Below are 25,702 nucleotides of genomic sequence, written 5' to 3' on the forward strand. Positions count from 1 at the left end.
TGCCTCACTCTCAACACAATATATCCAGAACTAAGACCATAATCCTACTTCTTAGATAATGTGACAGCAAACTTCCTATTCCTGTTTACTCTATTAAATCATTTCCTATTTCTTTCTCTGAGAACATTTAAAGTGTTTCCTCTCCTTTCACATCAATCAGTCAACAAACCCTGGCCATTTGCCATTTAATCTTGTATCCATCCCTTTCTTCCCCCTCCACCACTCATCATAGGTTCGATCCCATCACCTCTACTCCAGATTCCTGAATGACCATCTAATTGGCTTTGGTATCTCTAGTCAATTTCTCTGTCTCTCTGTCCCCTGACACCCTGCCTCCTTTGCTCCCTCTTCCTTGTTCTTTTTGTCTCTCCCTCTATCCACCTGATTTTTTTTCAGCTTTCTACAGCCATAGTAATCTTACAACTTGATCATCTCACTCTCCTGCTTAAAATTTTTCATAGGCTTCCTACAAAAGTGATAGCCACCCCTCAAAGATATGTCCATGCCTCTATCCAAGAAACTGTGATTACAACCCAATTTGGAGAGGGTCTTTGCAGATGTAATTAAGTTAAAGATCTCAAGACGAGACCATCTCAGACTATCTGCATGGGTCCTAAATCAAATGACAAGTGTCCTTATAAGAGAGAAAGAAAGAGGAGACAGCCATGTAAAGACAGGGAGGCTGGAGGGAGGCCGCCACAAGCAAATGGGTGCCTGAAGCCATGACAAGCCAAGACAGAAAATCCTATGGAAATTTAAAGGATCACATAATGAGAGTAAGAAATAAATAATGGATGAAAGTTTCCAGCATAAAGAAAAATAAAAATCTGCAGATTGAATGCATATGTTGAGAATCACGTAAGATTTATCAGAATATATTTGAATGCATAAAAAAATATGGTCAGGGAAATTACTGAACACCAATGATTTTCATAATATTTGAAAAATGGTCCGAGAAAAATGACAGATTACTCACAAAGAGTTAACAATGTTGTCTGACAACAAGAGATGCATGAAAACAGAATTAAAATAGCCACCCATGAAAACTCTCGAAAGTCGTTGTACTTAAAAGATATCAATGCACTGCATAAAACATCAGCACTTATAAAACACAGCATAAATCATACTGACTAGACTACACACAGAGATACAGACAACACAGTGCTGAGCATTGTGAGAATTACATGGACGAGTGCAGGTGTGTGTAGGCGCATCTGCACAAGTGGGTCTATGTGACTGTATGCACAGGTGTATGCACACAAGCACACAAATGAATGCATATATCCACCCCTGATCATAATATAACTTCCTGTAGGAATCTAAACAAAGCTAACACACACACAAAAGGAAATTAGGACCTATCACAGACTCAGCTGAGTGTTACTAACTGCATCAACAGAAACAGAAGTCTAGAAGTGGGCAAGATCAGAGGGATGACCTGGGGTGAAAAGAAGAGACGTGAACTGTGTAGGATCTCAAAATCTGCAGCCTAGGGTAAGGATGAAGGAGTTGTTGAATTCGGGATGGAAAAGAAATGAGCATAGTACGGGGTACCGAAATAAGAGCATCTAGATTCCATCCCAGGATGTATGTTGAAATTAGTGGGAAACAAAGCTAAATAGCCAGTTTTTAAACAGATTATGGCAAATGTTTGGGATCTAAAATAAATTTACCAACTCTTCATATCAAGTAATAAATTAATAAAAACAAAGGAAAACCCTCTTTAATTTTTTTAAGATTTTATTTATTTATTCATGAGAGAGAAAGAAAGAGAAAGAGAGAGAGAGAGAGAGAGACGCAGAGACATAGGCATAGAGAGAAGCAGGCTCCATACAGGGAGCCTGATGTGGGACTCGATCCCGAGACTCCAGGACCACGCCCTGGGCCGAAAGCAGGCACTAAACCGCTGAGCCATCCAGGGATCCCTACTTTAATTTATAATTTGTAACACATCATTGACATTTCAATTACCTTTGATGTCCCTTTAGTAGAAAAATATAAACCAGATCTTCTTAGAAGGAAGTAAATCTTTTTCCAGGACTTCTTTCCCTGTTCTTTTGCATGTAAGAAGCCATGGATTTCAGGATATGTGCTTGAACTCAGAAACATCTGGAAGAAAAGTTAGACATTCTCATACTGTCTCTGAATTGAAGACATGGTAGCTTTATAGCAACCATGTTAAGATTTTAAACATAAACACATAAAATCTAATACCACTTACACATACCATTACAGAAATGGTGATATAAATAGGACAGGAAAGATGTCAGTCTTTTGACAACCTGAGGCAAGTTCTAAATGAAAATCTGTTCACAAAATATACACTCTAAGCTGTTAGTACTTAGCCAGATACCAAAAGGTAAGCTATTTGATTATCTATTTGAAAAGCTATGTTTCATCCTGATACTTTTCATCATTTTCTATTATTTTTCCCTGAGAATCTACCAACTTCATTACACTATAAGTAAAGACCACAGTCTTGACTTCAATTATTCAGTTGTTGAGAAAGTTGAGCTGAGTCCACCCGCTTGATGAGATAAAGCAAACAGTCTTTTCTTTATCCTCTCTCGTGCTCAGTTGTGGGTGGCTATAACACACTGTGTTTTCCAAAGAGAACTGCAATACTATCTTCCATCCCACATGCTCTTCTGCAAAGTGACTGTACCGCTCAACCATGAAGAGCTGGAGTCTGTTTCTCTACCCCCATGAATCTGGGCAAAGCTTATTATGACTGCTTTGACCAATGGAATATAGTAGAAGTGATAGCTAGTTCTACTTCTAGTCCTTAACTAGCCTGATGGTCTATGCTCATTAATTCTTAGAAGCTAGTGGTCACTAAGAAATGTGAGCACCCTGAGAGAGCTCTGCTGTCAGAAGCCCAATGCACTAGGAAAGCCCTTAAGAATGGAGACCCCATGAGGAGAGAGAGAGGGGGGCCAAGGGGTAGCAGGGACACATAGTGAAAAGCCATCTTAGAAGGGGATCCTCAACCCCCAGAGTCAATGTGCCTCAGAGATGACCCACCCAGCTAAACCCCTTCCAAATTCCTGACCCACAAAATTGTTGGCAAAATGTGAGTGAGTGCTTAAGCCATTAAGGTTTGGAATAGTTTGTTTCACAGTAATAATGAACTGAGACAGTAGGCACGTGCTGGTCAGGAAAATGAGAATGAAAAGGAATAGCTCTATATGAATGGTTGTGCTCAGCATCCTTAATGAGACAGTGGAAATGAATTAGCATCTCATTAAAAGAAGAAAACAGAAATCTCTATGAATAAACAAATGGAAAATGGAAAAACTGGAAGTAAGAGAAATTACTAGCTAAAACGATGTGACATATTTTAAAAGGCTACTCAGGGAAATGCTGAGAATAGATATGTATGTTTTTAAGTAAATTATTAAAATTTTTTTAATTTAATGAACCACAGTTATTAATTAATTGACATGCAAAACAGGCAAGTAGGTTTTTTAGTTTGAGTGCTTTCCAAGTTATTAAACCAAACCAATTAAAATTTAAAAAGGAAGTCAAAGAGGTCATACTAGAAAGAGAAGAAACGTTTTAAAAAGTGGAAACATTGCCTCAGTGGAGAGAAAAAGGTCAGAGGCACATGCAGGACTATCTGATTCCAAAGCTATGATTTTTCTGGTTTTTGTAATTTCACATTAAAGTAATATAACTATATTATAGGAGAATTGGGGAAAGGAGGTGGAATAAAAACTCCAACCCACCACCCTGTCATAATCCAATAGTTGAAGCACTGAGAGGGCCTGGGAGCTGGGGGGTCTGTAGGCACAGCTGCCATTCAGCCTGATATTCTGAGGGGGTGTCTATGAAACCTGGAGGCAAATATAAGCAGCTTTTAAGAAAATCTCTTGAGACTAATTGTATTTCTAAAATATTATGAAGAGCAAAAATGAAATATAACTTCTTAAAAAGCCCACAGGAAACAGATTTCACCCAATATATTTACCAATATATTTAAATGCCGATATATTCAAAGTAGTATCTATATTGGAAATATTAAAAGTTGTCTTCTTTAAAGATCAGAGAATACTGAGTGGGTTTGAGGATGCCTGGAGGCTTAGACCAAACAGCTACCATTATAAAGACATTGCTCAACATTAACCTGTTAACAGCTGCAGAGCTTCTGATGTGAAATCTACTGATCTACAAAAAATAAAAGAATTAAAATCCTTACCTTACTGTAATGAAAATATCTTTTAAAAACGATCACATAAAGACACTGTCAGTTTAGATGCAATGAGCCCCAAAGATGTAAAACGAAGATTTATAATTAAATAACTAGTATTCTTAATTCAGCTAAGACATTTTAGAGTTCTGTTCAAGTGTCCAACATAGCTATGACACATGTCAGTGTATAAATTATACATTTTTATATCTTTTTTCCTCCTTTCGATTAATTGCTAAATATTTTAGCACAAATAGGATTGGGGATATTTATTATAAAACTTAGTACTAAATATCCATTAGCAAAATATCCACGATTTACTGGGATTTTGATTTTTCAAAAAGACTAACATAATCTTTAAACACATCACAGCACAAAATTCTGTGAGTTTCCTTTCATGATACACATTTTTTTAAAAACCATTAAAAATCCTTTGACAATTGGCTGAAACTAGAAAGAATAATGGTGTTAGGAGGCTTTCTTGATTTAGGGACTTCTTTTTTCAGGTTTTATTCTTTTTTTTTTTTTTTTCCTATTCTTTCTTTTCCTTTTATCTTCACCTCCAGCAAAAATTAATCAGTTGAGGTATAACATTTCAAAATCTGTGCATGTAAAAATATGGACCTTAAAGTTTCCCTTTATGACACGGTTACTTACGTACTTTAATGGAAATCTATTTTACCTGCAAAATCTGTGTGGGGGATATTTCACCATTGGTTTCAGTTGCAAAAGACACCATATGCTCTGGAAAAAAATACTGACGAAAAGATACAGGTTACATTATCTCAAAAACCATGCTAGAAAAGATTCAGTTATGACCAATATAGTAAGCTAGAGCAAAAATTCTTTATATCAGAGTGCTGAAAATTCACCAAAAATGCTTCTTTAAAATGCCAATCCTTGGATTCTACTTCCAGGTATCGCAATGAGAAGGTAGGAGTAGGGCCCAAAGATCAGCAAACAACCTCAAACAATGTGGATGCAGAGAGAGCCACATTCGTAAAATTACAAAACACTGCCTTCAGGAGGAAGCGTGCTTGTGAACAAGCTTGCTTGTTCCTGTATCTCTCCCCTGAGTCCTGGGGCCACTCTGGCAGGTATTAAAGAACTATCAGTCCATGTCACAAACTCAAGGCTCATAGAAGTAAAAGGTATACGTAAGGTCATAGCCAATGCAGAAGAGCCAAGACTTATAGTAGGGCCAGGAGGCTAAAAGTCCAGTCCTTTCAATCTACTCTGTTTCCAACCATGTTCAATTGTAAAATTTTCCCTAGGCAGTTTGTTCTAAAGTAGGAATTCCCAGTCTCATTCCTGGAGAGTGTCTGATTCAGTAGGTCTGGGTAGGTCCTGGGTCCTGTGTACTCTCTCCTACCCCAGGTAAATTTTATGATCAGACAAGTTCAGGAAAATACAGACTACAATACTTCCTCCAAGGACAGGGTTTTACAACAGTTCTATTAATATTTGGTCTAATACTGTGGTCAGTATTAGTTACAGCATTCCTGAGCTCTACCTACTTGGAGACCTTCTGTCCCTCCACCCTCATAAAGCAAGCAAAAATGTCTCCAGACATTGTCAGATCGCCCCCAGTTGAGAACCACTTCTTTAGGTCCACAAAATGAGTGTACAGCCTTGTTCAAATAATAAGAAGAAGATATAGCCAAAACCAAGCACTAAAACCATATGCCTTCAACTATACTTCTAAATTCCTGCTTGTAACAAAGATTCACAACAAGAAAATAGTTTCCCTTCAAATTCTAATTCTATTTAATTTTTATTAGGACTCTTTTATTTTCTCTGTCAAAGATCATCCCATTATGTTTTTATTAATAGGTTCAAGTAAAAGAGAACATAAGAGGTCTTTCAGGGTTTGAAAATATTCTATTATAGTGTGTATCATATATTTTTCATAAAAGATCCTTTCAATCCAATTATCCAAAACTTCATGTAAAAATATGCTACAGCTGCAGAGACAAAAACAATTTAAAATAATGAGCCCAGAGGCTATTCTGACTTCTCCAGATCCCCAGTCTTCACTAGAATGTGACACACATTTATTTTCTTTTAAAGAGAATTATAATGAAAGTAGTATTTATTAGATAATGCTCTGGTCTTTATCTCATTTCTACTTAGCTCAGTAATTACTGCACTGAAAAAATATATTTTGGAACAGCAAGATTCATGTCAATATTAAATTTTTGGCCAAACTATAGCACTCTCAACAATCAGCAATCTGTTTTCACTTTAGAAATGTTCTTATTTAAATTTCCTAAATTTTGTGAAAAGTGTTACACTATAATATTTTGGAGCTGCTTAAGGATATTTAATAATTTATTCAACCAAAATTAAATGTATAATAGTTTTCTTAAAAAGCAAGAAAATGAAGAAATAGCTCCCCAAAAGGGTTCACCTGAACTTCTGTGATAATGCTGACTAATCACTGTTAGAGTAAGAAGAAACTTGACTGTGATGTTCATGGAACATAATTTTTATCTACAATTTACCAAATAGGGAATTGTATTTGATTTATAGTCACTCTTTTCTTCACATAATATCAAATAACATAACATTTAACAAATTCATTTATTTCCCATAACTATTAATGGGGATTTCACTTACCATTGGGTTTTTAAAGAATTCATATTTGGCATAATTTTTTCTAAAGTATAGTTTATTTTCTTCTTCCATTCCCCAGTTAGATAGCACTTCAATCACCAGCTCATGATCTTCCATTGTTCTTTCTGTAAGGAATGTTTACGTGAGTGTGTTAATAGATGCATGGATAGATGGATGAATGGATGTATAGACAGATGAATGAATAGAAAGACAAATAGGTAGAAAGAAAGAAATATGAACACATTTATCTATACAAATATATAAACCATATTATGTAAGTATCTTTATTAAATATAGCAAATTTTAACTCAATTCTAGACTAGCTAGATTGATAGTATTTTGAGCAATTTTGAATTAGTAATGTTGATTTTTTATACCAAAGCAGATTGTAACCTGAGGAGAAAAATGACAAAATATCACAATGCACTTTTTGCTAATTTTCAATTCCTTTTATTGCTATGTAAATGATAATTACGTTTGATAATAAATCTGCATTAAGAATGCAGGAGCTATTCTTTTTTCTCCCATTCGTCGTGATGCCAAAATTAAAATATTTGCCTCAAGGTTGAACAATTCACCCCATTAAGAGATGAAAAATTTTGACAGGTTCAAAATGCATTTAAGATACATAGTCTGGATCGTTGAGAAAAGTTAAAATAAATGCTTTAAAAGGAAAATTTTTAATGCAAGAACATACAATTTTTAAGAAATCTAATTTCTTGCGGTACTTTATGCTTTCAGAACTAATGTTCAAGCAAATATACTTTGGGTAGGGTGGGAAGGCACTTAGGAGGAAAGATACTTAAATGAAATAAGCAAAATCAACTTTACAGAGGGAAACGTTACATGCACGACTCCTATTTTAATAAGAAACTTGATGTCCATAGCAGTGCTATTCATAATAGCCCCGCACTGGAAACTACCCAAATGCCTATCACCATGAGAATAAATAAATAGTGGAAATAATGGAAAACACATACTACAACAACACACAACTGTATGGGTGAATTTTACAAACATGATATTAAATGAAAGGAGCCAGATACAGAGAGTACTTAAATAAAGTGACACTTAAATAAAGTACTTAAATACTTTAAGTACTTTTAAGTACTTAAAGTTCAACACAGGTAAAATCAATCTGTGGTGCTAGAAATCAGGATAATGGGGATAGTGGATGAGGGAGTACAGGCAGGAGGGAACTACTGGGTGTGGATACTGTTTGTTCTGGGTGTTGGATATCCAAGTTTCTGCAACATCTGAGAGTTCACTGAGGTTGTCCACATATGGCTTGTTCACTTTTCTTATGGTATATCATATTTCAGTAAAAGGTTAAAGAAAATTTACTGTGAAATTACTAATGCAAAACAGGAAGTGAAGAGCAGCCAACAAAGGGATATAGATAGGAATGCTCTGCCTTTTTTTGGTGCTTCTAGGATCTTTTTGAAAAGTATCTGTGTCTCAAACATTCAACACTCAGTAGTGATCTGTTGCCTACAACACCCAAACCCTTGAAAGTAATGTCATACTTAAATAGAAGCTTATTCATCTGAAAGAAGTTCTTGTAAGAATTCTCCATGAATATGGATGAGTTTGAGCTAAGTGTGCATGAACACTCTGGGTTCTGTTCCTAACTCCAATTGCTCTTTTTCAGTCTCACTGACGAGCTCCTATAGCTCCTCTTCTCTTCTAAGATGCAATTCTGGACTCAAATCTTTTCTTTCCCTTTCTTCAACTAATTCACCCTACCTTCAGCCATCCCATCTATCAAGGTCCTTGAGATGAAATCAAAGGCTACAGGTGCTTTTATTCATGCTCTAGTCTCAACTGTTAGACTTTCCACCTCAAGACTTTGTCTAAATCTAAAGTCAGTACGGTGGTTCCCCTAAAACATCGATGCCAGCAATGCCAATTCTTAGCATATCACAAAAAGAAATGAAGCAGTGACTAGAACAGATGTTTGTACACCACTGTTCATAGTAGCATCATTTAATGGGTAGAAACACCCTCATGTCCACCAACAGATGAACGGACAAACAACATGTAGTACATACAATGGAATTCAAAGAACAGCCTTAAAAAGGAATGAAATTCTGACACATGCTACAACATGGATGGACCTCAAAGATACTATATATATAAGAAGACCTAAGTACAGATATTGTATGATTCCATGTATGTGTGATACCTGGAAGAAATTCGTAGACACAAAAAAATAAAATGGTGGTTGCAGGAACTGGGGAGCAAGGAGTTATTGTTTAATGGGTTCAGAGTTTCATTATGAGAAGATAAAAATGTTCTGCAGATGGGTAGTGGTGATGGTTGTACAATATGAATGTACATAATGCCAACGAACTATACCCTTAAAATGGTAAATGTTATGTGATGTACATTTTATCAAAATAAAAAATAAACTTGAAAAGTCATCTTCCTTTTTCTCTTTTTCCTAAATTCTCCTTTGTCCGTTGCATTTTTATACCCACTCCTATACCCTTCCACTTCTGCTATTCCCAGATACCAGGGATTTTTCCTTCAAATGTCTCTCAACAACCCCTCACTCATTCCCACTGTCACGATCCCAATTTAGACCTTCACCTTTCCTTTAAAAAATATATTTTATTTATTTATGCACACAGAGAGAGAGAGACAGAGAGAGAGGCAGAGACAGAGGCAGAAGGAGAAGCAGGCTCCATGCAGGGAGCCCGATACAGGACTGGATTCTGGGACCACAGGATCACACCCTGAGCTGAAGGCAGATGCTCAACCACTGAGCCACCCAGGCATCCCAGACTTTCACCTTTCCTAACTAATCCCCAAACTTCTGGTTTCTCACTCTTCCAATCCAACCTGGACACTGATACCATAGCAAACCTCATAAAACATGTGTGTCAATGTGACCCTTGTTCAAAAAGTTTGTCCACTTCCTACTTGCTGTGGGATACATCCATGTAGTCTGGCAGCTATACCATTCATTTATCTATTTGACAAATATTTATTGAAGGCCTACCACGCATCGTTCATCTTGGGGTTTAGAATTTAGTAATGCATACAGTTAAAAACCACTGCCTCCTGAAGCTTTCATTCTAATGGGAAGACAGACTATAAATGAAATGTAAATCTTAAAAGACAGTGATAAACACTACAAAGAAAAATAGAGCAGGGCTTTAGGAGAGAGGAGGCCTTAGGAGAAAAGAATTCATTTTCAAAAGCTTGCCAAAATAGGTCTCATTGAGAAGGTAATGTTTGAACAAAGACCCAAAGGAGAAGGGGGCATGAGTGAAACAGACACCCACAGGAAGAACCAAAACAAAGCTTCTGAGGCAAGAGCAAGGCTCTATGTTTGAAATACTGCAAGGAGGTTAATGTGGCCGAAGCTGAGTGACCAGAGGGCCAAGTATGAGGAGAAGAGGTTAGAGAAGCAATGGTGATGAGCTGGGAAGACTGGATAAAGCCTTACAGTTCATAGTTCTGACTTTGCCTTGGAGTCAGATGAGAAGGCATTTTGAACAGAGAAATAACATGAACTTATATTTTCATTGGATTGCACTGGCTATGGAGGAGAGCTGATTTTAAAAGGCTTAAGGGTAGACGCAAGACCATTTGGTGTAGAATACTGCAATTAATGAGAGGACAGATGATATGGCTTGGATTAGAGCAATAGCAGTGGAAATGTACGAAACAGGCAGACTCTGGATATATGCTGACGGTAAAGCCAAAAGGAGTTGCTGACAAATCGGACATGATTTGGTGGTTAGGGAAAACACCAAGTTCTCCACCCAAATGGTTGGAAGGAGTGTGTTGCTATTAACGAGTCGGAAAAACTGTAAGAGAAGTAGGTTGGGGAGAGTCAGTGGCACTGAGATATCCAGTGGGGAATCGTATCCCTAACAACCTCTCTAGTCTTAGTTTTGTCTACTTACACAAACCAGCTGGTATTTCAGGCTTACGAAACATAGGTTCACATTAAACATACTAAATGGTAAGCATGATATCTATATTTTTTTGCAACTGCAGAGGAAGAAAATTTCAAGGTAGTGAGCAAGATATTTGCTTGTTTGTTTTATCAACCTATGTTTCTTGGTACCGATCACCTCTATCACTAAAGAATCCTATGTTCTGCCCTCAAGATACACTGTGCAGAGCAGAGGGAAAAAGTTACAGAAGTGCATTCTCTTTACTTTTGAGTTCACAATAGACCTTATCAATCTTTGACAAATATAAGTGCTTGGAGAGAATCATGCCTAGATAATTCTTGATTGCCTCATACAGGAACCCACCTTCTGTCTTCTGAGAAGCAGTTAAAAGGTTGGTGGAGGAAAGGATAGACTGAGCTAGATAAAAGTGGACAGTGTAGGTCCCAAGTGACCCTGTATCCTGTGTCCTTCCAGAACGAGAACGCTTCCATAGTGATGAGTTGATGGTGATAAAACAGCAGATATATTTAATGGTGGCATGTGGCCCAAACCAGCGGGCAGCCTTAGGAGACATCTAGCTTCCAACAGATACCCTATACCTAGCATGGTGGAAAAGCCATAGCTGAGGACAACACAGACAGATGAGTTCATAACATCTCACTACAGAGAAAGAACATGGCAACAGTACCACCCCCTCGACCCATCAGGCACATCCAAGAGCTAAGAGAAGACCATGAACTTAAGTGGCTTTATGGTAGAGTCAATAAACTAGAGAGGAACTAGAGTTTCCAGAATATGAAAAGCTGGACAAGAGTTAAACAAACACCTGTCCTGGGACTTAATGCCTCACCAGCATGTTGCAGAAATGAGAGTAGGTCTGAATCTTCAATTGAGAGTATTTTAAATCTGTATGTAACTCATTTATAATATTTTCAGTAGGCTGAACAGTGGCCCCAACAATATCTGGAGCCTATAAATGTTGCCTTATATGGCAAAGTCTTTGCAGATGTCATTAACTTAAAGAGACCAAGATTATCCTGAATTATCCAAGTCGTCTTGAAATCCAATTACAAGGAGACCTTTATAAGACAGAAAGAGATATGACCCAGACAGAAGAGGAAAGGGCAATGTGACCACAGAGGCAGATTCAAATGACAGGGACACAAGCCAAGGAATGATGGCAACCACCAGAAGCTGGACGAAGGAAGGGAAGGATTCCCTTTAATGACCCAGAAAGAGTCTGCCATCATCTTGAGTTCAGCCCAGTGACGTTAGTTGTGGACTTCTCACCTCCAGAACTGTTACAAATTGCATTTCTGTTGTTTGAAGCCACCAGGCCTGTGATAAAGTAATATCACCGTCTAATTGAACAAATTATATTTCCATCTTTCAGAAAAGGAACCTGAAGTTCAGAATAGTGAACATCTCAGGATTTGAAGAGCAGCCACATGCCTGATCCGAAGTTGATGCTCTTCCTCTGTAAGCACTGCCTCTGCCTCCTCCTACAGCTCCCACTGGAGAAGCATCCCCTGCTGCCTCTACTGAGCCTACTTATGCCCTGTTCATTTTGTCCAGATCCACTAAAATCCTCTCTCATGTTCCTGCAGCTCTGATATTTCAACTGCCTCAAATTCTTTTATTTTGAAATGTGTTCAATAAATATTTGGTAATTAAGTGAAAATAACCACATTTTGAGTGTAAGGGGAATGAAAATAATGGGCATTATTTTAAATTATATCAATCTTAACCTCACATGAAAGTAACAAAATCATTTGAATTTGGATCGTCCCAAAATTTGGAAATAAAACAACAAGGGTAGAAAAGCCAAACTGTATTTGAACAGTTATGACAAATGCTAACGAAAAGCACTTTGGGTAATATCTGTGATCACCAACCAAGCAGTAATTTACATGCAAGAAAAGCCCAGCCTACCAAGGTAGAAAGGAAAAATAACATACAATATTCGCAGAAAATTTCACAGAACTATAATACCAAATGTCTAACACATGACTGCAACGGTAAAATATTCTGGTAATCTTAAGAAGAATTTCTTCAAATAAAGCTAGACTAGAGTACATGAGAAAACAGAAGACATATTTTTGATTCCTTCAAAGATGATTTCTGGATATTCTATTGAAACTTCAGATAACATATAAAAAAGCAAATAAACAAAGTCCAGAGGATCAGATGCAGCTATGGGTTCTCACCTTATATCCTTCTCTGGTAACAGAACTAAAATTGTCTTATTATAGAATCTGGCTTTTCTGAAAATTATATTAATAATCTTTTTAAATTTATACATTCCCATCCCAATTTGGATGCACCATCATACACCATCCCCCAATTAAGTCTCATTATGTTAAAGGATTAATATTACAATAATCTGAATAACCCTAAAAGGGATGTTTGATTATCAGTTAATCACATCTTGCAGAAACTTCCTGGTTTCTTTTTTTAAAGGCAGATACCTAACTAAACACAGACCTTAGTAGAGAGGAGGTCAGCATGAAGATACAAGATGCTTAGATGGATAACTGAGAGGAAAAGAAGAATGCTAAAGAGGAGGTGAAAAGTTGCTGATGGCACCTAATTAACTTTCTATTGACTCCTCCTCTTTAAAGTCATTCTAAAACCAATTGGATTTTAAACAACTGAATGATTCTACTAAGTAACTTATATATTTCAAATATCAAAAAGAAACAGATTAATTCTGTAACTAGGGACTCTGTGCTGCAATACTCAAAAACACTGATACTAGGAACTGTCACTCAAACTGAATTCAGATACTTTGTGGATTACCATGTGATAAATGACCCTAGGTAACTGTCTCATAAATTCATCATGATTCTTTTAAAGACCTTATTTTTAAAACTTCATAAATCCATCTAAAATGCTATATTAAGATATACTATTAAAACTTTATAAAAATAAATAAATAAAACTTTATAGTTACAAATCCACTTTGAAACGTTCTGCAGTATTTTTCAGGCATTAGAAAGTGAATGACAATGACTGAATAGCACTTCTATGTAGGTAGAAAAATAGGAGAGAAGCCCTCTTAAATCACTTCAAAACAGCATCCAAAAAAAGAGAAAAAAAGCCTACTAAAGAGCAAAGAAATGCTTTCTTAAAACTAAAACAAAAGCTTCAAATCACTTTAAATTTTATCTTTGTTTCCGACAGACCAGTGTGAAGTGTCATGGCAATGCAACAAAATATTGCCAAATAATAGCAACATATAATTGTTTTCTATTTGATTTTCAGAAACTTTTTCTTTAAAAAAAAAAAAAGAAGAAGAAGAAGAAAAAGAGTAAAAGAAGTTTCTTCTGAAACTGTTGATTTCACTTCAAAGTCTTTTAAAAACCCTCAATCCTCCCAGAATGGAAAGTGTTCACCTGTGACCTTCTGCCTGGATTTCTTCGCTGAATCTACTGAAAGTACAGCGTGAGGCTCAAATAGAAACCTGAGTCCCTACTCTTCTCATCACTTGATAAGAGAAGAAACAAAAGTGGCTTTTACCTCTAATTCGCCCAGAAAACAATTCTTTGTATACCTTTGTTACAGGAAACTCCAGGAGACAAATGGTCCTTGTACTTCTCTGGGCTAGGCAGAAACTACATACATTTTGTCAATCTTATTTTCAGATAAAAATGAACAGCCTCTGACCAAGCAAAACAAAAACTGGAGAAGCAAAGAATACAATAGGGCTCAATGCTGAAAGCTTTCTTAATCTAAGAAAACTATTTAATACCAAGGAACTCCTCTGGAAAAATTGCTACCATCGTATTCAGCTCCCCAAGCGCAATTAATAGAAAAATCTTGACACTTAAGCTTGATGGGTATAATAAAGGCCTTGTGGATCATTCTTCAACAAACTGAAATATTCTTCATATTATCTCTGACTCACTGATCACAACTTGTATTCATAGAAATCCTTACTTTTCCACCAAGTATCTGCATACACATCACCTCAAGCTGACTGGTAAATACCCAGAGAGTTTAGAAATAGCCTCCATAAATTCTAAGTTACCAAATGCATCCTTTAAAGACAGAGCAAATTTCCACCTGGGCATGGCATGTGACTTCTTTGGTTTCTTTTGCAAGTCTCTTCTTTCTATGTATGTTGTAATCCATCCTTTGAACTGCTTTATATAAGTACCTTACAGTTTAGTACAGTTTAGTTCAATAACCACTTATATGTCCTAGATGCTTGGTTACAAAGAAATACACAGAGTTCCAGCCCTTGTGGAATTACTGTCGACTTTTAATAATATGACCACTGTTATGATAGTTGCAGAAAATGTTAACAGCAGGTCAGAAGATAGGTACTTGGGCAACTTGGAGCTTCAGGAAAATGTCTAAATCTTTATAAACTTCTTAAGCTTTTAAAATTGTGGGTTTTTTCTGATTTCTAAAATAATACATTTCCATTATTGAAAATTTGAAAACAATGGCCAGCAGACAATCACCATCCATCTTTAACCTCTCAATCAGGAATTAGCACTGAACATTTCAGTATATTCCCTTCTTGTTTTTCCTCTGGGTCCATATGAATGTATGTGTATATATTTTTCACAAAATTTAGGAAACACCATACATATGTTTATATGTACTCATCCAGTCAATCAATCATCTTTAAAATCTTATACCTGTCCACATCAGACTTCAAAGAAAAAATTCCAAAAACATAATCAAAAGCTACATGATTTATATCCTATGGATGTAATGTAATTTATTACATCCCTCTATTATTATATCATTAGGTTTTATTTTTCTAATTAATACTGCCTGAACAACCTTATATTTATTTCTTGGCAAAATTTGGTTGTTTTCCACACCCCAGTCTAGCATGTACTTGTGGAAATGTCTCTACCTCAGGACACAATTCATCAGTTACTCCCAGTGCTTCTGTTATGTTCAGGATTTGCAATTTCCTAAAGGATGTATGAGAAATGGTAGTTCCAGCAAGCATCCTAATTGTCTCAAGGAACAGCTGCTTGGAACACAGAACAGACAGCTCTGTCTCCCTACCTACTCTCTGATAGAAGGGGCAAATCTACTTCATAAGGTTGAACGTTAGGGTGCCACCAACTGCTTTTTTCTTCTCCTCTAAGACTGTGGCACTAGGTTCGCTGGCTGTCAGCTTGGACAGCTGAGGGTTTTGACCTTACTTTATTTTTATGATATTTTCGGGAAATGGCTAGCAGTTATCCTTTGCTACCATTTTTTTTTTATTTTTTTATTTTTAAGGATTTTATTTATTTATTCATGAGAAACACAGAGAGAGAGAGGCAGAGGGAGAAGCAGGCTCCATGCAGGGAGCCCAACGTGGGACTCGATCCCGGGGTCTCCAGGATCAGGCCCTGGGCCGAAGGTGGCGCTAAACGGCTGAGGCACCAGGCTGCCCCTTTGCTACCATTTTTGACCAAAATTCCAAGTAAGATTTGGAAGAGGTATAGCCAGGTAAGGATGGGTGAGAAAGGACTCGCTGAGGGCCCTAATGGCATGAGCAAGAAAATGAAGGAGTAGAAACTGTAGTGCATGTGGGCAAGTATAGGCATTTCTTTAATGTATAAACTTAAAGTGGAGGAGGAGGGGAGACAGAAGGCTGGAGATAGGAGGGATAGTTAGGTCACAGGTGCTACAAGCCCCACAAAGGACCTTGGACCCTAACGCATGAAGAATCAGGTCTGCGTTCACATGGATAATGCTGGTATGAGCAGAGGCAAGGGGACCAAAAACAAGGCTAATATAATACCTGAGGAGAGAGATGGTAAGACCCGAACTCAGGCTACATGAACACTGAGGAGGAAAGATCAGCTGGACCAGGAGGCAGATTTAGCTATAAGCACTCTTCTCGGGTTCATATTCTCTGCCTCTAGCCTTCATGTGCCACCAGGACATGGTGCCTCCTCAAAGCTCAGGTCAGTCTAAGGAGAGAAGGAAGCCTGATGCCACATACCCTAAAGGCGTCACAATTATTTGTGCTGGTGATAAAGGTGGTCACAACTCTGATGGCTGGTAGGTTACAAAGAGCACTGAAAGTACAACTGCGTATCAGCTCCAGACAACAGGAAAAACACTTGTGACTCTTTTGTAAAAGAGAAAAAAAGTGAAGGAGCAGCTTCAAAGCAGGCAGCTGTGAGGCGTTAACTCGTCGTTGCTGTGCACTGTTTCTGTCTTAAAAGAGATCACGTGGGTATAGCTGCACACATAAAAATGGTTTCATTAAAAGCCTCCAGTCATTCATTTTGCTTATTAAAGCCACTCCACAATGATATTCACAATGGAACTCTCAGCTGTCCCTAGCAATGACACTAAAATACAATTAATTCTTCTTCCCGAGGAGTCTATAGGTATGTGCTTGAGGTACTGTGTTAATTGCCACTGCTTCATACCATGGCTTCAATTAGAAATCAAAATGGGAGCAAGACAAACATGGATCCCATTAAGTTCCAGAGGACTTAAAACTGAAGTTTCTGTCCCCACCCCATTCCCCCCCCCCTCAATCCTCTGATGCTAAAAGCAGAGGGCTCCATCTGGGGATCGACAGTGACATCCAGTGGCCATGAACTAAAACATACCAGTTACAAAATGTTATGTATGTGAGCAGGGCAAATATTTGTTGATGTACTGATATTTTAAATTCAGTGTCTATGAAACTGTGTGCAACTAGAACCTCATCATAACATGATCACAAATCAGGCAAATCAGAGATTTGTAACAAAATTAGGATATTTAGCTGCCTTCCATGATTTACTCTGCCTATTAAAAATCCCAGGAGCATACGTTAATAATTACTGCCAGAGGAGATGAAATATTGATATTGTATTCAGAGTTCCAAATGTCATATTACCGTTTATGTTATATACCAATTCAAGGATAAGTAATTTCCAACACGATCCTCTTGCTCAGTCAAGAGAAATAGCTTGCTCTGCTATAAAGTGAACTGGGTTAGATGAGGTGGACCACAGTAATTTCAATACTACCTTGTTAAGAAAAATTTATCTGAAAATTTTCTTGAGCGTTCAAAATTTTAACTTTTACTCAAACCACGCATGAAAGACAAAGATGGAGAGTGAGAAAGAGACAAACCAACCATGGAATCCCAGGAACGTGAAGAGAAACAAACTCACTTCAGTGGAAAATGCATAGACTTTAGAATCTGAAAGGACCCACATGTGAGCCATGTTTGATTCCAGGCAAGGAATTTCATCACTGAGTCTCTGTATTCCTATATGTCAAAGGGAGATGAGAAAACACATCTTGCAGGGTTGCAATGAGGCTAAGTAATGAGAACATTAAACGTTAAAACCTCTCATTCTGTGCCTTGCATGTATAAGATGCACATTAATAGCAGCTATCACACATATGCATTCATATTAAAACTACTACAAAATAAAATAAATAAAATAAAATAAATAAAATAAACTACTACTAAAACTGAAGTTTCCTTTGCCAAAGAAAATGTCTCTCTGAAAACAGACTTTCAATTCCATAAATCTATCATATTTTGAACGTTAAGTGCTCTTCCATCTGACTTTAGAATTTGTGATGTATTTTAACAGATCAAAAGCAACAATAGTAGCATATTTATTAACAATATAAAATGTCTCTGACCCTTTCCTAAGCTCCTCTTGGTCATTAAAGTGACCTCAAGTACAGAAAACCCTTAACTCTCTCTCACCTATCCCACAAGTCACCATGTTCTCACCTCTAAGGCTTCAGAGTCTCAAAAATATCACATCTCATACCAGTGTAGACTATACTGTGAAGATGGTACAAGGAGAAATGACAGAAATAACAGATGGGCCAGGATTTATTGATCCAGGAAGCCACAGGTAGTTTGATGTAGAAGCAAAACAAAGTTGCTTAGCCTCTAAACGGTTGAATTCTGGCCTTCTTGGTAGTATATAGTTGACCCTTGAACAATGTGGAGGATAGGGGTACAGACCTCCCCTTGCAGTCAAAAATCTGGAAGGCTTACTGATGACATAAGCAGTCGATTAATACATATTCTGACATTACATGTACTATATACTGCGTTCTCACACAAAAGTAAGCTAGAGAAAAGAAATGTTATCAAGAAAATCATAAGAAAGAGAAAATAAATTTACAGTACTGAACAGGATTTACTGGGGGAAAAAAAACACATATAAGTGGATCCACAGAGTTCAAACCCATGTTATTCAAGGGTCAACTGTACTTTCAAAACTAAATCAGGATCATATTGCTCTCTGACTCAAAGACCTCCAGTCACTTTTTTCTCTCACTCGGTGTAAAAGCCAAGCCCCTCCATGGAATATAAGACCCTAGATGAGCTGGCTCTGCAGCAACCCTACCGAAATCCACTCCATCACTCTGCACCCCTGCTCCAAAAGCACTGGCCTCTGGCCGCTGCCTGAACACAAGGACACTGCCACAAATATTCTCCTCAACATCATACTTCAGGGACACCTTCACTGATCCCTCTATCTAAACTGTGTCGCCTACTCCCCCTCCCCCGCCAAGATGCTCTTTCCTTCTTCCTTGCCTTTTCCTCTTTTCCCCAGCACAGGCAACTCGAGGTTTTTAAAAGTTCACATTTTACCCCTTTGCTTTTACAAAAAAAAGACCTACATTAGTATCTGTTTATGCCAACCAACAGAAATCTAAGGAGGATTTTTGCTTTTACAAAAAAGGTGAAAAGTGAAAATACCATTCAGCGTGTGCTTTGCAATGAGCCCTTATAAAGGCAGCAGGCTCCACGGAGCAGCAGGGAGAGCGGTCCTGCCAAGCTCCTTCCAGGGAACTACACTCAGCATCTCAGCATCAAGCAAGCTCTCATAGCTTTGAACTTTGTCTGGGAGCATCTGTGCTTTATCTTGTTTTATTTTGTGCATCTGTTGGCAAGATGTGTCCTAAGATATCAGAAAATGCTAAGAGAGGTTATTTCTGGGATCTGGGAATGCTCAAATGTTTTCCCATATAAATTAACAGTAAATACTTCTTTGCTCTATACCATTCCAGCTTACAAAAGCATTCACAGGAGTGCTCTACTTTCAGATAGCAGGAGAAACCTATACTTATCATCACCTAAGGGATTACAAATTTTAGCCATATGTCTCTTACTTTCTCTTCCCATGAGAATGCAAACTCGTAAGGGCAGTATCTTTTGTCTGTTATGTTCATAATCTACTCCCCAAGATCTACACACAAAATAGGCTTGGCATAAAATAGTCAATAAATAGATATTTAAGCTGTTTGAGTAAGTCAACAGGAAAAGGCAGGGAGAGTTCCTAGTTTTTGTGAAATCTGTAAAGTGAAAAGAAAAAAAAAATAAGATGAATTTTTAGGTCCACACACATACACAAAAACAAGGTAGTCCACAAAAGGAAACACAGATTATGTTAAAACGGAGAAAAAATAAAGAAAGAAAGAAAAAAAAGAAAATAGAGATTTTCATTAGCTATCATCTAATGTTTCAGTGCATCCTTACAGAACTAAAGCAGCTAATAAATAAACCAATAAAAGAAAGAAAAAGAAGCTGGTAAATCTAATACGCGTTAGTATTGGGGCAGCATTATATTGGCATTTTTCTGTTTAAAGATACAACCTGAGTGGGGTGCCTGGGTGGCTCAGTCAGTTGAGCAGCACTGGGACTGAGCCCACCTTGTGCCCCATGCTTAGTGCAGAGGCTGCTTCTGTTCTTCCCCTGCCTTGTGTGTGCACAGGCTCAAGTTCTCTGTCAAATATATAAATCAAATCTTTTTTTTTAAAGATATAATCTGAGTGAAAACAAGAGGAAAGAAAAAGAACACAAGAAAGCTGTGAAACAATTTCTTTCTCATAATCTTTGGTCTAATGCATGGTTGATGAAGCCATAAGACACTATTCTCACATCTTTGATTTTATTTCAGCATTTCCAGAAAATAGAGTAATGGATAAATACATTTCTATTTGATGCCTAAAAGTTTAAATTTAGTACGTAACTCAAATTAATTCTCAATGTTCCATTTTAAGCCTCTACATTAAAAGACCTGTGCATTTTATTCCTTAATATAATTTGCTGTGTGGTTTCAGTGAAAACTGGTGCTTGATTTAAAGAGTAGATTTTTATCATTAAACATCAAGCTATTTTTTTAGGGATAAATTATAGTGACTATAACCAAAAAGAAAAAAAGTTTTTAAAGTTGCTTCAAAAGAAAAAATTAAGAGTATAAAATACTGTAATTACATACTAAGCTAATTAAGAGCTGTATTCTTGGGCAGCCTGGGTGGCTCAGTGGTTTAGTGCTGCCTTCAGTCCAGGGCCTGATCCTGGAGACCCGGGATCAAGTCCCACATCCGGCTCCCTGCATGGAGCCTGCTTTTCCCTCTGCCTGTGTCTCTGCCTCTCTCTCGCGCTCTCTCTCTCATGAATAAATAAATAAAATCTTAAAAAAAAAAAAAAGCTGTATTCTCACAAACACATATAAAAGTAGTTTAGAATATGGCGAGTATCTATTGAGAGTTAAAACTATACTTTTAGGAGATTCACAGTCATGAATAGAAGTTAAATTAGTTACAAACAATAATGCAGAAAATATATGTTGAACTTTTTCTGCTCTAAGAAGGCGAGACAGCACGTCACACTGGCTGAAGTATGACATACCTTCAGAATTCAGGTTTTCTGTCAATGTTATCTGATATGGAGGCGGGTTGGGGGGGAAGGATTTTGCAGATATGATTAAAGGATCTTGAAATGAAGAGATTATCCTGGATGATTATCTGGGTAAACTCTAAACAGTACCATTTTTGTAAGAGAGAGGCAGAGAATGACTCGACAGAAGAGGAAGCTCCATTGTGACCACAGAGACAGAGATTGAAGTGATGCAGCCAGAGCCAAGGAATGCCAGCAGCCACCAGAAGCTGGAAAAGGCAAGGAACAGATTCTCTCCTAGAACCTCCAGAGGAAGTGTGTCCCTGACAATACCTTGATTTCAAGTCAGTGATACTGATTTCAGACTTCTGGCCTCCAGAACCGTGAGAAAATAACTTTTGGTTGTTATAAGCCACCAGGTTTACAGTCATTTGTTACAGCAGCCACAGGAAACTCATACGGAATTCAAAGAATCAAATGACATTATCATAGCAAACTTACTTCTTTTTCACTACTTATTATGGGAAAATGTTTTTTTAACACTAATATCTGTAAAAATAAGAAAAGGTAAAATAGTACTGTTGCCAAATTTTGTCTCCCTCTAGCAGAAGAATGAAAATCTTCTATAACTTATTCTTAAAAATTAGGGGGAAAAACCCTCTACATTTTACAATACAGAGATGCACTTCAAATTAAAAATATATTTTTTTAACAGTTGTTCTTTATGTTTGTGACTTTAAAAGGTAAAGAAGTTACTTAATTCTTCAAGAAAAAGTTAAGGTGCCAGAACTACCACTATTGATACTTCCCATGTCTGTGTGACAATTCAAAAAACAGTTCAAATAACAGTTTATTTTATTAACTTCTCAAAAACTGTTCATTGTGCTACCAAAGATTATTATGAAATTCATCTATCGGGCACCTGGGTGGCTCAGTAGTTAAGCAACTGCCTGTGGCTCAGGTCATGATCCCAGGGTCATGGGACTGAGTCCCACATCAGCTCCCCGCAGGGAGCCTGCTTCTCTCTCCATCTGTGTCTCTGCCTCTCTCTGTGTCTCTCTTGAATAAACAAATAAAATCTTGAAAACAAGAAAGAAATTTATCTATCAATTTGTACCTTATGTTTTGGCTCCCAAATTCCCATCTATCGCTATTTAAACAAAGAAGTGTAGGAAATGGGGCAGCCCAGGTGGCTCAGCCGTTTAGCACCACCTTCAGCCCAGGGTGTGATCCTGGAGTTTCAGGATTAAGTCCCACGTGGGGTTCCCAGCATGGAGCCTGCTCCTCCTTCTGCCTGTGTCTCTGCCTCTCTCTCTCTCTCTCTCTCTGCCTCTCATGAATAAATAAATATTTAAAAAAAAGAAGTGTAGGAAATGTGTAATATTTCTACCCTTACTTTCACTTTGTGAAACATTCTTTGTCTCCCAACCACCAACACCAAAAATAAAGAAAAGGACTATTCATAATTCTCTTTTCTTTCTGTCTGAAGAAAATCTTTGCCATATGATTGAAATGAACAGAAATGCAATGATGTGGACTATGGTTCTGCATCCTTACCTAGTCCTATGTGAGGCAGATGTTCAAAAAGGGTCCAGCTGTGGTCATCAATGTAATGATTCTTCAGGATCAACAGCTGGCAAACATCTCGGGCAGTTATGTCACTGGGTACCTCTAAAGCCCTGCTGGTTTCATCTTCACTGTATACTTTAATTACCTGTGTAGGTAGAAACAAGAAAATGAGCTAACATATCCTATTAAAAATATCATTCTAATAAGTCATAAAAAAACTTACTGGTTGTGCTGATTACAAAGTCCTTATATGGATTCTTGTACATTTAATTTCCTGTAACACTGAATGAATGTTGCCTATCCAAGACTTGTTTATAATCTGTCAAAACCACTTGGTCTGACAACTTCCACTCTCTCCAGTGTCTACAAGAGGACACTGAATGACCATTTAATCTCATTTCTCTACCACTCTGGTCTACTAAAAAGCCTCATATCTCTTAATATTATTTCTATTCCATATTTATATCCTGTAAATTATCCAAGTAGCATGGGTGATTTATTTCCAGATACATATAGGTAGTAAAAGCAATAAGTAGAATCAGCCTTTATGAAAAGATTTCTCTATTTCAGGTTATGGAGATTTTGGTAGACTGGCTAGATGTATACCAAATCCTTTTCTTTTTTCCCTTGCAATTGGTTGTGACCGTGGGATTGAGTGTTAGTCAATGGAGTATAAGTACATTCAATGTTGCACTTTCAGGCCTAGTCCATAAAAACCTCCCATTTATTGTCCCCCAATATACCAATTATACCACCCTCCCACTGAATGGTAATGACAAGGACCAAGAGGGAAGAAAAGTCATGGGACAGAAGGAGCTTTTGCCCCTTCATGACCACATGAGCCAATTAAGAATACCCATATGTAACTTTGACATAAGCAAGAAATAAACTTTTATTGTATTCACTTACTATGAATTTGTATTTATCTATTACAGGAGCTAATGTCACCCTAAATTACACAGAATTAGAGAGAATTTCATATACGATAGTCCCCTCAACATTTACCAAGTAGTGCTATGTGCTAGAATTTCTGCTATTAATTATGGTATGTTATATAGTAAATTAATTATAAGAAGATAAATACCTATGATAATAGTATAGTAAGATCAACATACGCACATAACACAAGTGAGAAATGGTAAGAAAATTCACTATAAGAAAACACTTGTTACAAAAATATGGACATTTTTAGTAATTCAAACAAGTGCAAATTAAAATGATGTACCAATTCTGTCCTACCAATTTTTTAAATTACACTTAATAACAGTGTGATGAAACACTTCCTCTCTTACAGTGACAGGAGTGATATGAATTGGTAAAATTATTTTGTACACCTGTTGCAAAGTATTCAAAAGCATTTAATGGTCCATTCCTTTGATTCAGTAATTTCACATAGTTAAACTATCTCAGCAACTCTGTTAAATGTGGAAAATGGCTTCAGGCATAGACATATCCAGCAAAGCATTACATATAATTCTATCAATCTAAATATTCAACAATGAAAGAATGATAACTGACAGTACTTTCCTAGAATGGAATATTATATAGAGCTTAAAAATGTTATTCAAGGAAATGATACAAGAACTTTAAAAAATTCTTAGGTAAAATAAGATCATGACACCAAAGCATACTTTGCATGGTACAGTGCAAACTTCCTTGTTGGACTGGCTACCAGGCACCTATCTGTCTTCTTCTAACAAAATTCTCATTGCCTTCGAGAGCACACTCCCTCCCCCACCATCAGTCTTTGTAGTTCTGGAAACTCTACCATCAGCTCAGCCATGGAGAGGGGGGCTATTTACTTAAAAAAGAGCCAGTTGTTAAATGTTCAGGAACTGCAAGCCAGGCATCCACCTTGAAATCAGCCATGGTGTGAGCATGTATACTAAAGAAATTGGCAATTGCTACAAATAAGGTCTTCTTTAAAAAAAAAAACAAAAACAAAAACATATTTTTAGGGCCAGCTTACCAGTGGGCCACTGCCTCAGATCCTGATAGATATTATCCAGACTGATCAACCAGCACCCAGAATCCCTTTGCCAACAGTAATTATTTCAGAGAAGGTCATAAGACCTAACCAGAGCCAGTCAGAGCCAATCTGAGAATCTATTCACCTAACTATAGAGTGGACTCTCTTTTCCAGTAGGCAGACATAGGATGAAGCAGATAGCATCAACAAAAGTAAAGACTGGGAAAATGAGGACCCCATGGAATGAGCCACGCTAAGAGATAGAGTCCTGAGAGTATCTCCGAGCTCCTGGATCAGCTGAATTGGATTTCTCTGTGTTTTTATCACATATGTGCTGTGAGGCTCTAAGTGTCTAGTGGTAACACCCACCTACTTATCTACCTTGCTCTAGCCGTGGACTCCCTCCAGTTCAGTCTCCATACTGCTAGCAGAATAAACTTGCTAATTGTCAATCCAATCAGGTCATTCTGCTAATGAAATTCTTCAGCGTCTCCTCATCGTCCTAACTCAAGCAGCTCATCATGTTTACTAAGATCCCTTATAAGGTGCACATCCTTCACTAAGTGTTTTAGTACAAGGCTGTCACAGACAGTGACTGTTGTTTCCTTCAGAGAGCTTAGAGTCTAGTAGGGAAAGCAGTATTAAAAAAATAATTACAAACTAGGGCATAAAAATGCTGTATATTACTAACCATAAAATGGGGTTAGGAGAGACATAACCTGCCAGAAGGAATCTGGCAGGTTCTAAGGACTAAGAGGAGTGAGGGATGACAGGGGCAGTCAACAGGCAGCCTGTTCCTAAGGAAACCAAAGTGATGGGCAGGATGG

The 25,702-nt window shown here is 37.4% G+C and overlaps 1 protein-coding gene across 4 annotated transcripts in view; it reads right to left on the reverse strand.

Annotated features, from left to right (window-relative positions):
* Positions 1 to 25,702, reverse strand: part of GRB14 (growth factor receptor bound protein 14) — a 131,387-nt gene that overhangs the window by 18,871 nt on the left and 86,814 nt on the right. For all 4 annotated transcript variants that reach the window (XM_038584687.1, XM_038584686.1, XM_038584689.1 and 1 more), the window contains 4 exons: positions 22,895 to 23,051; positions 6,809 to 6,930; positions 4,872 to 4,946; positions 1,972 to 2,109 (listed from right to left, as the gene is read on the reverse strand). In XM_038584687.1, coding sequence (XP_038440615.1) covers positions 1,972 to 2,109; positions 4,872 to 4,946; positions 6,809 to 6,930; positions 22,895 to 23,051 — 492 coding nt within the window. The remainder of the gene's footprint in view (positions 1 to 1,971; positions 2,110 to 4,871; positions 4,947 to 6,808; positions 6,931 to 22,894; positions 23,052 to 25,702) is intronic.

Source organism: Canis lupus, chromosome 36, assembly GCF_011100685.1.
Source record: "Canis lupus familiaris isolate Mischka breed German Shepherd chromosome 36, alternate assembly UU_Cfam_GSD_1.0, whole genome shotgun sequence".
Lineage (NCBI taxonomy): Eukaryota > Metazoa > Chordata > Mammalia > Carnivora > Canidae > Canis > Canis lupus.